Source organism: Athene noctua, chromosome 11 (genome assembly GCF_965140245.1).
Source record: "Athene noctua chromosome 11, bAthNoc1.hap1.1, whole genome shotgun sequence".
Taxonomy (NCBI): Eukaryota; Metazoa; Chordata; class Aves; order Strigiformes; family Strigidae; genus Athene; species Athene noctua.
Window position 1 is genome coordinate 13,386,858 of NC_134047.1, and position 13,171 is coordinate 13,400,028.

At 53.9% G+C, this 13,171-nt stretch overlaps 1 protein-coding gene across 2 annotated transcripts; it reads right to left on the bottom strand.

Annotated features, from left to right (window-relative positions):
- Positions 1–1,759: 1,759 nt before the first annotated feature.
- Positions 1,760–7,685, bottom strand: LOC141964546 (junctional adhesion molecule A-like). Of its 2 annotated transcripts, XM_074915087.1 has the most exons (6): positions 7,386–7,685; positions 6,378–6,707; positions 6,000–6,269; positions 5,747–5,806; positions 4,669–4,720; positions 1,760–3,563 (listed from the first exon to the last, which is right to left on the bottom strand). In XM_074915087.1, the coding sequence occupies exons 1-6, from the start codon at positions 7,465–7,467 to the stop codon at positions 3,560–3,562; spliced, it is 798 nt and encodes a 265-aa protein (XP_074771188.1). In that variant the 5' UTR covers positions 7,468–7,685; the 3' UTR covers positions 1,760–3,559. The 2 variants fall into 2 exon arrangements, with proteins under 2 accessions (XP_074771188.1, XP_074771189.1); XM_074915088.1 differs by lacking the exon at positions 4,669–4,720.
- Between the last annotated feature and the right edge of the window lie 5,486 nt (positions 7,686–13,171).

Genomic DNA, 13,171 nt, shown 5'->3' on the forward strand with positions numbered 1-13,171 from the left:
CTGCCAGCCTGGGAACCAGGAGCATCCTTGAGGGGCACAGCTGGCATCCATGAAGTGCAGCTGGGTACCCGAGAACCTGAAACAGCCTGAGATACCCTCGATAACCACAAAAACAAGAAACAGCAACAACAAACTTACCATCTGGAAAGGGGAAAAATAGCCAAAAAAAGGTGGAAAACAGTCTGGAAAAGAAGGAATTGGCAAAATATATTGGCTGCTTCAGCTGGAGGAAGAGAAACAGCCTGGTAAAACAAAAATTGGTCTGAGAAAAATAGAAAATAACATTATCTATGGGTTGTTCCAGGTGAAACAGAAACATCTGCTCCAAACAGTGGTGTCCTACGCCCCCTCATGTTGCTATGGTATAAAACTTACTAATTTTTTTACCCAAAATGGAGCTTCTCCCTGCAAGAATTTCTCCACATGAGTCGGGACTGGCACCAGGGGATGCCAGCCTGACTCTGGCTTTCCTGACATGGATCATCCACACAGGGAGGCTTTGTTCATCATCAACTGGCCTCACTCCTGGGACCAGTTTAGTAAACACTATACTGGTAACATTTCAAATAATCCATATTCATATCAGAAATTAAACACAGATATACATACTTCTAATATTGATATGCAGGTACACAGTGGTAATTTCTATATTAGCTTGAAATATATACATATACTTGCTTTTCTAAGAGTAATTTTGTTGTAACTTGAAATATATACTTGTTTTACCAATAGTGATTTGTTTGCTTGGCAAACTTGAGCATGCCAAAATGCTTCTGCTGATTGGGACAGGTGCTTGGTCTTATTTTGTCTACCCTGCTACAGCAAAATGATTGAATTTCACAGTGTTTTGCTAACAGCTTTTCTAATTAGGTGTAGGGTGCATTAAGTTGCCAACACTTCCCAGGGAGGGCAAAGAGACAGACAAGGGAGGAAGGAAATGAAGGCACATGAAGGAGGGCACAGAGGACATGGATGCTGGCAACATGTCTTCCACAGGTATATCCCAGTGCATCTGTCATGTTCCAATATACAAACACAGGGACCTATTTACTCAGGGAACATTAAACACTGCATATACTTTCTATCTTTCCCAAAGGCTATTTTTCCCCACCAGATTTAGCTGTTGCACTACACAAAGGTATTTCCTACAGTCTAGAGAAGGCTTTTCTGACTACAAACACAGCTGCTATGGATAAACCTGCATACAGAGGCCACCAGATAAACCCCAAAGCTAAACCTCCCCTGAAAAGCATCCACAGTGTGAAGCCCAGAGGCCTCTCTGACCCTGTATCACTTGGGTGGCATCTTCTCACAAATCCAGCTACCCCTGGGACTCCGGGCTGTGCCAGGGCGGCTGCTTGCCAGGTTCTGATGACTCAGGGAACTGACACAGGTTAAAAATACCCTCACCCGGCTTTGGAGCAAGGTTGTTGTGTTGGTTTTAATCCCAGATCAGTCCCCCAAATTGCAACTGCTGCAGGAGGAGTTGGGCTGCCCAGGCGAGGGAGGAGACAGGGATGCAGGGGCTCTGCAGCAGTAGCAGAGGATTTCCCTGAGCACAGCGGCTCTTCCCACAGAGCTGGACATCAGGGGTAAATCCAGCATCTCCAAGGTCTGCCACCAGCTGCAACCCCCCACTGAAGTCTGAAGCCTGCACAGGGTCTGACAGTGGGGAGCACATTCCTCCGCAACCACAAGCTTTAGATACTCCCAAGGAGTTATTTCCCACCCTTGAAGATCACAACAATATCAACATGGATAACACACGCAATTTTATTAGTAGCAACACATACTAAAACAACATAAGGTCTCCAAAATGATTTACAGACAACTCTCCGAAAAGTTTAGAAAAGTATCTTTTGTAAAATGTGGCTTCATTTGTTTTACACCTGCAAGTGCAACAGGGAATCTGCAATGCAGCTTAAAACAGAGGTTGAAATCTAGTTTACTCGACCCAAACTGCTTGGTTTCCTTTAATGCTTTAATTGCAACATGAAATCCCAGGCTGGGAGATGGCCCTTGGCTGCCAGTTCCTTTATATCCCAGTTATCTCCCCAGGACAGAGCCATGCTGCACTGTCTGCCAGAGCAGAGGCGTAAGACAGCTCAGCTACTGCTCATGCCATGGGCTACGATTTGAGCCTCTCCTGGATGCACTTCTATTCTCCAGTAACTCCAAGGAGAGGGAAACCCACTGCTCCCCTGGCCAAGAAAGCCCTCTGCTGCAGAAGCAGGTCTACAGGCAAGACCCAAGCAACAGAAACATCCACCCATACTGCTCACCATGTGCTGACCATGGCTCGGAGCAAGAGGAGGTCCCCAAGACACCAGCTGCTCTGGGAAAGAAGTGACCACCCAATACCTAGATGAGGGTACCTGAAACACCTGCCCCTGCAGCGGTGCTGGGAACCAGCTCAGACAGGGTGCTGGACCTGGGGTTGTCCCCTTCAGAATGAAAGACAGGTACAAATGCCCCCATCTAACAATCAGCAAGGCACTTTGTGAGGTCCATCACTCCTGGGAGAGCATCCTGTTTTCTCCAGGGTGAAGATGCCAGTTATGCTACCAGGCTAAATAATTTCAGCTGTAAGAAGGAATAATGACCCCTTCAAAAGCAAAGCCCAGGAGAGCTTTGCAGAAGCAGCATGGGGAAGGGAGGCGACAGGACTAGGGCCTGGAATTAGGGCTGCCCTGGCCATAGCAAACCAGTCCAAGTCTACCATCACCTTCAGATGTGGCAAAAGGGAAGGACAAGCTTGCATCGGCACTCATACGACACAGATGGCTAGTGCTTGGAAGAGGAGGGGACGTCCCCAGATCTCACCAGAGCCCAAGGCTGGAGGACAGAGGAGTGGGCTCAGGAGCATCCCTACATCTCTCATGCAAGGCTGCATCACTGTTCTAACACAACCAGGACTTCTTTGGGGTTTCCTTTCTAAAACAAAACTACTTTACGGCTCCTACATTCCCTGTCACCTTCTACTGACTCCACTCATCTCCTGGACTCCCCAGTGCACACAACAGCAAAATCCTGCCCTTCTTCCTCCCTCTGAGGACCAATCTGAGTAGAATGCCCACAGTCTCAGCCCCTGAGCTGCCCTGGCAATTCCCAGGCACAGCAGCACACCCGGAGGCCGCACTGAGGGGCTCAAGCCCTGGGGAGGCAGGGGCTGGCACCGCAGCACCCCCCAGCAGCCACCACCGGGGATGGCAGCTCTTTCCAGAGCCGTCAGCCCATCTGCAAGCACTGACCCCCCACGGTCTCTGGAGGAAGCCAGGAGAGGTAAGGAGGTCTGGAGCACAGCAGCAGGGCCACTAGGTGTGGCCATGCCCACCTCTCCCCCAGGGATGTGCAAGGGCCCTGGGGAAGAGCAGGATGACACAGAAATAGTCCAAGCCAGTGTTTTACCAAAAAAATATTTGTGGGGTTCAACAGCTTGAGCAATTCAGAGGTGAGCCCAGAAGAGGCTGGGACAGCATCAGACATCCAGTGCTCCCCAGGCAGAATCCACCACCACCACCATCAGGGAAGGCAGCAAGGCCGCAGCCGCTCAAGCTCTCTACCTGCAAGGAGAAAAGAGGTCTCCATCTAAGCCATCTCCTCGGTGTGGACCCTCCATCTGCCACCCACCTAGACCCCCTCGGAAGCCTCAGGCAGCTGCAGGGTGTCACATGCTGGCGGTGGCAGTGCTAAGGAGGTCTGGACTTGTGCTCTACTCCAAATTTCAGGACCGATCTCAGCCAATTTATCTCTGGGAGGAGTTATCTGGGACCTGGCTGCACAAAACAACCAAGAGCTCTCTTATTTTCAACTGGCCACAACAAGGGATGGAGTTTCGTATTCTTAGGGGATCACATTCTTGTCCTCACCCTCCAGGAAGCTTCAGTTAACAGCCTGAGTTCTCTGTGGTCACACAGAGTGAGCAAGCTCCGAGAAGATTTCGAGAATCACTTCCCAGAAACCTCTGGAGCCCTTTGGAGTATGAAAAAACCCCACCCATTAAGAAGTACGTTTCAGAGTGGGTCTGCACATCCTCTGCATCTGCTGCACCCCAGAGGCTGCAACTTGGCTTATGCCAACCTGGAAAGCATTACTGGGAACCAGAGTTTGGCCCCATCTGAGCCACAGACGTGCTTTGGAAAAGCTGGGTGTTTCCTCTCCAGGCAAGCTTCTGCTCTCCCAAAAAACACAGCATGAGTTTTTGACTGCTTGTGCAATGGGAGGAATTGTGTCAGGACAAGCACTTAATACACCAGCACACATGGCTTTAGAAAATGTGTCATGGGAATTAAAAAGCCAGTGTAGAGGGAGAACAGGTGATGGAGCAAATGGATGATGGGCCAGCAGGAACTCCAAGTTCCCCGCTGCCAGTGAGCCTGCACTCCCCGACTCCTGCTTTGATGGAGATAACCAGCGCTATCACACTCTGGGTGGGGGAATCAAGGATATTTCCAGAGCAAATCACAGCAGGGACAGCAAATCCTTTGAGCCCCTGGAGAGGGGAGAGCAAGCCCTGGGCTGCCTCTTAAATCTGCAAGGAGACAGTGGCAAAGGACCCCAAGCCCTCCCACTTGTCCAGCTTAGTTCCAAGCCAACAATAAATTTTGGCTTGTAGCTATGGCTGGAGGAGCAGGGCCACCCCCAGGAGAGAGGCTGAAGGCTTCTTACCTACAGACGTTGTGACATGGGCGGTCCCTTGTCCTGCACCAGACGAAGACACCTGGGGACAAACCAGTCATCATCTCCATGAAACGCCCTGGAGATGGTGCTTGGACAAATGGCAACACTCAGCCAGGAAACCTGGAGCCAGGTGGGTATATGGGGTCCAGAGGAAACCACACCTGCCCATCTCCACACTGCCCCAGAGGCAGCGGATGCCTCAGCCCAGCCGATGGCCAGAGAGCAGAGCCAGCCATGGGCTCTGGCCGTGTGCAAGCAGGTACAAGGGGACTGTCACAGGGATGTCGAGAGCAGGAGCACAGCAATGAGCTCTTCCAGCACCTACCCAGCGCCTGGAGGCTTTTCACAGGAAAAACCTGAAAACTTTGTGCAATAGCAAAACACAGATATAAATCACCTAGGGAGAACCTCCTGCTTCTATTTTAAACTGGCAGATCCTGTTCTCAGATCCGGACATGGGTGTTTCTTTTTATTCTTTCCCCTCCAAGTTTGCAGTTGGCAATCTAAGAATTAAAATCCACACTTTGCCACAGACTGGAGATGGGCTGGAAAAAGTGTTCTCCAGCTCCAAAAAAGGAGGAAAAGCAAGACCACTGAGTAAAGAAGCATGTTTCCCTTCTGTGGGCAGAAAACTGCAGCAGACCGCAGCATGAGGGGCTCAGTGCTCTTACCCCTAGAAGGGATGTGCAACATCCCCCAGTGATTATGGGACTTGGCGGGGGGGATGGGGCAGGGGACACAGATAAGGAAAGTAAAGTATAATCTCATGTCTGCTCTGGACACATGGAGCAGACATGAGCAGACACTCTGTCTGGGAGCAGGGAGGCAAGGGAAGGTGATGGAGGACAACACTGCCTCCTTGGACTGGTGATGCCCTGCTTGAAACATCAGGGACGAAGTCCCAGCCCCTGCCCATGGGATGCCTGGGTGGGAAACCCAGGTCCCAGCAAGGACATGCCACATCAGCCAGCACAGACCCTTTCACCCCATCCCTTCTCGCACGCAGCACCTGCCGTAGCACCCACCGCATGCAGCAGCCAGCCAAAAAGCCATGGTAAAGACTCACCTGCAAGCGAGCCAACAATAATACACGCCAGGATCATGGGCAACACCACGTTCGCAGCATCTGCAAAGGAGAGGATCCACAGTCTCTGCAGCCAGACTGAACTTAACTAACTCCCTACCCACACCCTCCAAGCAAAAAACCTCCCATCGGGCAGTTATGCTCGGCACAAGGACAGAGAAGGACCAGGCAAGAAGATATTTGGACCATTTCCCCTGTTTCTTTTCCCAGTCATCAGGAAGAAATCCCCACTTACTCTGGACGTGGAGCAGGAAGGAGGTTTCATTCTGGCTGACTTCGTTGCGGACCACGCAAGCATAGTAGCCGCTGTCATTCATTGACGCTTTAACAATGCATAGGGTGGTGTTGTCAACAAACTGGATGTGGTCGCTTCCCAGCAGCAGCTCCCCATTTTTCTTCCACCAGTACAAGTCTGCCTTCCCGTCCAGGACATTGCAAACCAGTTTGGTGTTGCCTCCTGCCTTCACTGATGAATTGCCCACGATTTCTGGCTCGGACAGCGGTTCTGCGAGAGATGGAGTGACGGTCAGCATTCAAACCTGGAGCCCCTCCCTCCGCAGCAATTCAAGCTCTCCATCTGCGGCGGAGGGTTTGCCATCATCTCACCACTCACCAACAACGCGCAGCTGGAACCAGTCCGTGGCCTCTGACTCTGACCTGAACCGGTACAGCCCATCATCTTCCCGCTGCAGCACGATCTGCAGTGAGAAGTCCGTTTCATTGAACCTCGTGCGATTCTCGTAGGGACGTGACGTGTTGGTGGGTCTATCAGGATCATAACTGACAATGACACCGTCCCCCAGGCCATTTTTGTGTTCCCAGGCGACAACTTTGCTGGCCTTTAGTGGCGGTATCGTCAGAAGCACAGTGCAGCCCACAGCCGAGACAAGTCTCTCTGATGCCGGCCTGAGGTCAGCAGAATAGCATGGAGAAAGCGTGCGGGCTGAAAAAGAAATCCAATATTACTCTACAGCTACTGAGATCCCACTTTCTCCACCCGGGAGGTGGCTGCAGAAACCCTCCCCAGCTCAACCGCTCTGCAAACACCAGCTCTGACTCTGACTTCAAGCAGTGACTTGGAAAAGCAGGTCCTGACAGTTGTGTGCAAGTTCCCTTCCTATCTCCTGCCCGAAAAACGCAGGTTTTTGCCTTAACGGTCAGCTCGGGACAGCTTCAGCAGCTCGTACCTGGGGACCAGCCAACGGCTCCAGCGCCCACTCGGGGAGCCCTTTTCCTCCCTCCCTCTCTCCCAGCGGCACAAACCCACGGGTGACTGAGCTAACCGCGCCCAGGCACTCTTCCATCTGATCACTCCAAGAAAACGCGCTAAGAGCTGAAAGCCCGCAAGCCCCTTCCCAATCTTGAAAATCTTCCGGCTGGGGAAAAAACAGGCTTAAGGAGAGCCCAAGTCTGGGACCTGCCTTGGCTTACTGAAGAAGGAGTCAAGAAAAATGCCCGGGGAGGCGCTGCCCCGCTGCCACTCGCAACTCTTCCCGTGTCATCAAAATACCCCAAAACCCGCGAGCCGGATCCACGGGCACCCCTGGAGCGGGGCCGAGCACCCGCGCGGGAGGGGGGGCCGGATTATCCCCCCCACATCCCCGCGGTGGCAGAGACTTGCCTGTGACTCCCAGGCCGGCTGCCGAGCTGCCGGGGCAGGCGAGGAGGAGGAGGAGGAGGAGGAGGAGGAAGACGGGCAACATCTGCGGGGCCGGAGCGGCGGCGGCTCCGCCACGAGGCCCCGGGACGGTCCCGGCGGGGCGGGGCTGGCGGGAAGGGCGGGGGGTAACGGGAGCGGCTCCCCCCAGCACCGCCCGCCCCCCCGGGTTTGGCCCCTGTCGCTGAGCGGCGTGACCTTGGCCTGGGGAGCGAGTCTGGGAACGGGAAGGGCCAGGGCAGGGCGACCGCGGGCTGGGCTGCAGGGTCCCGCCCGGCCCCGCTTCCTCCCGCCCTCCTCTTCCTTTCCGCTCTGCTCCGCTCCTCCTCCTCCTCCTCCCATCTTCTCCCCTTCTCTGCTCCTCTCCCTCTCCTCCTCTGCCCCTCTCTCTCCTCCTCCTCTCCTTTCCTCCTCGTCTCCCTGCTTTCTCTCCTCTTCCTCATTTCTTCCTCTCTTCCCTTCCTTCCTTCCTTCCTTCCCCCCCTCTCCTTCCTCCTCCTCTCCTCTCCTCTCCTCTCCTCTCCTCTCCTCTCCTCTCCTCTCCTCTCCTCTCCTCTCCTCTCCTCTCCTCTCCTCTCCTCTCCTCTCCTCTCCTCTCCTCTCCTCTCCTCTCCTCTCCTCTCCTCTCCTCTCCTCCCCTCCCCTCCCCTCCCCTCCCCTCCCCTCTCCTTCCTAGGGCAGCCAAACTCAACATGCAGGAAAAAAACCCCAAATGCTTCCTGGGTACCCACTCTATTTACCTCAGTGCAAAAAACACCCCCAAATGCCAGGTCAAAAAGGTCATGCATTGGGGAATGGCATTGACATACTCCCTGGCTCTGTGGGTCCTTTGTAGGACTGGGGAGCAGGCAAAGGAGCCCACAACAGCACCAAAGAATGGGGTTTAAATAATTTGCCAGAGCAGCCTTCCAGCTTGAGGCAGGGCTGTGCGAGAGGGCAGTACCAAGGCTGAGAAACAGCTCTGCCTACGCAGGGGAGATGGCAGGGAATTCCCACTGCCCCTGCATACGGTTTATCACATAAAGCACAAGGCAAGTGGGGATTTTTTTCCCCTCTCCACGTTGTTTCCATCACCTTAACAGGGCAGTGAAGGGTGTTGACACAATCACGGCTGTTTTGCTGCAGCAAAATCCTACATGGTGCTTTGGGTGGCCCAGTAGCCTGTCTGCAGAAGCCAACCCTGGAGACAGAGGGAGAGATTAAAAAAAACTAAGCCAAGCCAAACTGGTTTGAAAACACCCCCCAGTGCAGGAGTGTTTCCTGTTGAAGGCAGGTTCAGACACCACTGCGGCATATATTCCCAGCCCCACGCAACTTCAGAAACACAATGAGCTCAACACCGGCCATGGCTGAGTCCCCTTGGTCCCCTCCTGATGCCTTTGGGAGTGTTGTGGGGGACGGGGGGGGCGGAGTGCTGGTGCCTGTCCGGGGCACCTTCCAACACGGGGGCCCCACTTACACCCCCAGCCAGAACAAGCCCAGTCTGGAGAACCTGTGGCTGGTGAAGCAAAGAAAGATAGTGGGGGGGTGTGCTGAGACCACATCCAAAGTGGCTAGAAAGGCACTGTTAGTCCCTCTAAGTAGCAATGCTGCAAACTTCACCTAAAAAAGTATATATATATATATATATATATATATATATATATATATATAAAAAGATCAGTCAGGACTATGTAGAAGGACAGGCCTCTGGCTTCTTTAACCTTGAATCACTGAATCATAAAATGAATCATAGAATGAATCACAGAAACGTTTGTGTTGGAAGGGACCTTGAAGACCACATAGTTCCACCCCCTCTGCCATGGGCAGGGACACCTTCCACTAGCCCAGGTTGCTCCAAGCCCCGTCCAACCTGGCCTTGAACCCTGCCAGGGAGGGGGCAGCCACAGCTTCTCTGGGCAGCCTGTGCCAGGGCCTCACCACCCTCACAGGGAAGAATTTCTTCCTTATATCTAATATAAATCTGCCCTCTGTCAGTTTAAAACCATTACCCCTCATCCTACCCCTACACCTCCCCATCTTTCCTGTAGCCCCTTTAAGTACTGGAAGTAAACCCTGTAGACCACTAAAAAAAATAAACCCCAAAGGATAGAAATCCTCTCGGAGGGTGCTCTGCTCCCTCCATGGGTACCAGCCTGCACACTGGGAACAGTGAGTGGAGCGGGGCGGCGGGGAGGAGAGGAGTGGCCAGACCAGGGACCGGCCCCGGCATGGCCAGAGGAAAATCTCCAGGAAGCCCAAGGCGCAAGAGGAGAAACGCGGACACGTGTGTGCGGAGGGAAGGAGGCCTCGGAACCGTCCCGCTAGAGGGAGCGAGAAGATCGGCTGTCAGCAGAGGGGAGCGGAAGAGTTGGGATGAAGGAGCCCAACCCAGAGAAAGAGCCGCAGGCAGAAGCTGGCCCTTCATCCCCCACTAGAGCCTGGGATGCTCCTGGCAAGGGTGTGCATGTCTCAGGAGAGAGCAGTCTCCCACCTTGTGATGCTGGGTCAGCAGGCATTAGGGCTCTACATCCCTCCCGCGGAAGCTCGCCAGAGCTCTTGCTTTATGGGGCTGGCCCCAGTCTTCCCCCACTATCCATCCTTCTGCTGCCAAGCTAGTGAACTTCCACCAACAAAGCAGGCAGCAGCATTCCAGCCCTTTTTACAGGATTTCTAGTTGGTCCTGGCCCTTGCAAGGGACTCCTGGAGCAGTTAGAAGGAGGTTAGGTCCTACACAGAGTCCCTGTCTCTGTGCTGCCTAGATGGAAACAGCCCCTCTGCCCTCAGGCCCCAGCGAGGGCTGGCTGCTCCCTTGGCAGGGCCAGGCACCGGCGGAGATCCCATGGCCAGCGGGGCAAGGGCATCACCAGCCAGGGCCCTGTCCTACTGTCCTCCAAGCAGGGTCAGCAGGTCAGATCCACAGATGCTGTCTAGATTCAAACACAAGTTCAGATCATTTGTCAAGTTGATGGTGAAAGACAGGTCCAAGGTCAGGCCATGAAGTTACTCTGCAGGTCAAGATTTGGATCAGCAAGATCTGTGCCCAGGCAGGGGCAGGACTGTGGTGGAGCTGGAGGCAGGCACACCTAGAACAGAGTTCAGGTAGGGTCTGAAGGCCCAAAGCAGAGCTTAAGTGGGCTGCTGGACCCATGGGCAAGGTGTTGGTGGAGACCCCAGGAAAAACTGGCCAGGGCCCTGACAGGAAAGGAGGAAGAAATGCCAAGGCAACCGAGATCTTCTGTCATGCCCCCATCCAGACCCTGGCACAGCTTCCCCTCTATCTTGTCTCCCTGGGGCATCACACTGTGGTAGCTGTTGGGGCACTGCTCCTCCCCTGCATCCCCGGGGTGTCCTTTGTCTCCTAACACTACATCCTTCATCCCAGCTCTTGTGCGAGGAGGAGACATCTCTAGCCATACCTGGGCAGCTAAAGAGCATCAAGAAAATGTCCCTGGTCTTTTCCAGACCCAAGCCCGGGGTGTGGGGAGCTCACACAGGCAACAGCAGTTGACTCTGTGCACCAAAGGCTGCAGTAGAAAGCAGCTCTACCCTTTCTCCCAGCCTTCCCCGAGGTCACACCAGGCTGCTGGCACTGCACTACTAAGCCTGAGCTCTGCAGGGAGGCCCCCAGCCCAGGAGGTGATGGAAGAGGTGCAGAGCCTCCAGGATGCAGAGCTTGGAGGGTCAGAGGAGAAGCTGTCTGGACAAAGCAGCACAAAGCTGGCTTGCAGGCCAAGATGCTGGCAGGCATTTCCCATAGGATCGAGCAGCTCTACCTAGAAGCTCTCAGCTTCTTCCACATAACTTGCTTTTCATCCCTCAGGGAGTCAATTTGTTTCACGGATGCAGCAGCAGGGAGCAAAGGAAGTCAGGCAGGAGGGAATCCAGCATCAGGAAGCTGCCCTGTGCCTGCCAAGGAGCCCTCCCAGGCACCACTGCAGGGACACCCCGTCGTGCACAGCATCATGCGTCCCCAGCCAGCCCGCAGCTCCAAACCAGGCAGAGAGGACAAAGCTGCTCAGTGCACAACTTTTGGGAGGTCTGGTTGTAGAGATCTTGAAGTTTGGAAGCTGAAAAGCCAGTCCCTGAGAAAAAAGTTTGGTGTAGCCTGGCCCAGCCCAGAGCCCCCAGGCAGCAAGAGGGTGAAAGCAGCCAGGATTTCTGTCTCCTTTTCCCACTCTATGGAAACCGGGCTGCTCACTGAACATCACAGAAACAGCCTTTCCCAGGCCTATATCTCTGAAATAAAAGGGACTGAGGGCATTTTGGTCACCACCCATGTACGCCCTCCTAGCACACGGCTTGCCACCACCTTTGGCTAATGCCATGCAGAGCCTTGAAACAGGCACCTTTACATCCATTATTTCCTGCTCCATGAGACACCTTTATTTTCTGCAGAGGCGTGCATGGGTGTAATCCTGTGTGGTAGGATGCCATGGGCAGCAGACGAAGGTGTCAGGACACGGAGGGGCTGCCAAATGCTTTCTGCTGGGCTGTCCCCAGGTCTCAGCACCAGCTGTGAGAGCAGGAGCAGAGGGAGCTTCCTTGAAGAACAACTAGGAAAGCGGGGCTGCGGAGGTGTGGGACAGGAGTCACAGCTGGCCAACATAGGCGGCTGATGCATCCGGACCCCAGCTGGGCTGGGCTCTGGCTGTCCTTTTTCCTCTTTTTCCTTTTTTTTTTTTTTTTTTATGCTCTGCTTTGCCAGGAGGTTGCAAAACCCAGGCGATGAGTCAAAACAACCCAGAGCTGCCTTTTACCCTCTGCACCCCAAGAGCAGTCAGGCATCTCGTCCCAGCTGACCAGCTCAGGAGTTGCAGGAGCAGCTCTAGGACAGAGACATCTTCCTTTGGGGTGAGCCATTCTGTGTGAGAGGAGAAGCAGGGCCGAACCAGCCCAGACCCTGCTGGTTCGTAGGAGGCCACAATTCCAGCAGCTCTCCATCACAGCTTTGGGGAGTGGGAGCTTCTGGTCAGCGAGGGCCAGCTTGTGCCCATCCAAGCCAACATGTCCTGTCCCATTCGGGGTGACCACCAACCCCTCCAGCCTCAACCTGGCAACATGTGGGGCTAGAGGCTGCTTTAGCTTCACTGAGGACTGAGAGCTAGCAGAGGGACCGAAACCTGCTGCTCCTCAGCACTGCATACCCAAAGCTAGGCATACATCAACCCAGAATGAGCAAAGTTCACCCAGAAAGAGTGTTTCTACTAAGACAGAAGCAGGCGGTGAGCACATGCTGACCCCGTGAGCCGCCTCAACAAGGGAAAGGGGCCTCTTGCAGCTCGGCGGGTAGTAAATGTATCTCAGCATCCTCACAAGGAGCTGGATAGTTCTGGAGAGGGGGAGGGAGGAAGGCATGAAAAAGCCCTGAGCCAGCAGGAAACCTGTGGTGGGAAGCTCTGAATCAGCTCCAACCACGGCTTTGCTGAAACCAGTCCCCCCTCCAGCCTCCGCATGCCTTGCACCGTTCTCCAAATTCCTGGGAATGAAGCAGAGGGTCTCTACACCTAACAGAGCGAGAGCACACTGGTCTGTCCACATCAGTGTGTCTGTGTCTGCATGTGCGGGAGGGCAGCGTCTTGGGAGCTCTTGAAGGTCAGGCTGAAGGTCTCTGCACAGGTCTGGCCAAGGGACTGGCTCAAACTGAGCAGCCTGAGGTAGACCCAGGTGAGTTTAAGGGAAAGGACAAGGCTGAAAAATCAAAGTCTCAATTTAAATAGATTGCTGGGACCATGGTTTGTAGACTACCACATGGTAGAAAAGGATGCTGT

Coding starts and splice junctions, on each gene's coding strand:
- LOC141964546 (XM_074915087.1), bottom strand. CDS start 7,467: ATGTTGCCCGTCTTCCTCCTCCTCCTCCTCCTCCTCCTCCTCGCCTGC. Junction 6,708..7,385: donor AGCCGGCCTGGGAGTCACAG/GCAAGTCTCTGC, acceptor TTTCTTTTTCAG/CCCGCACGCTTTCTCCATGC. Junction 5,807..5,999: donor CTTCCTGCTCCACGTCCAGA/GTAAGTGGGGAT, acceptor TCTCCTTTGCAG/ATGCTGCGAACGTGGTGTTG.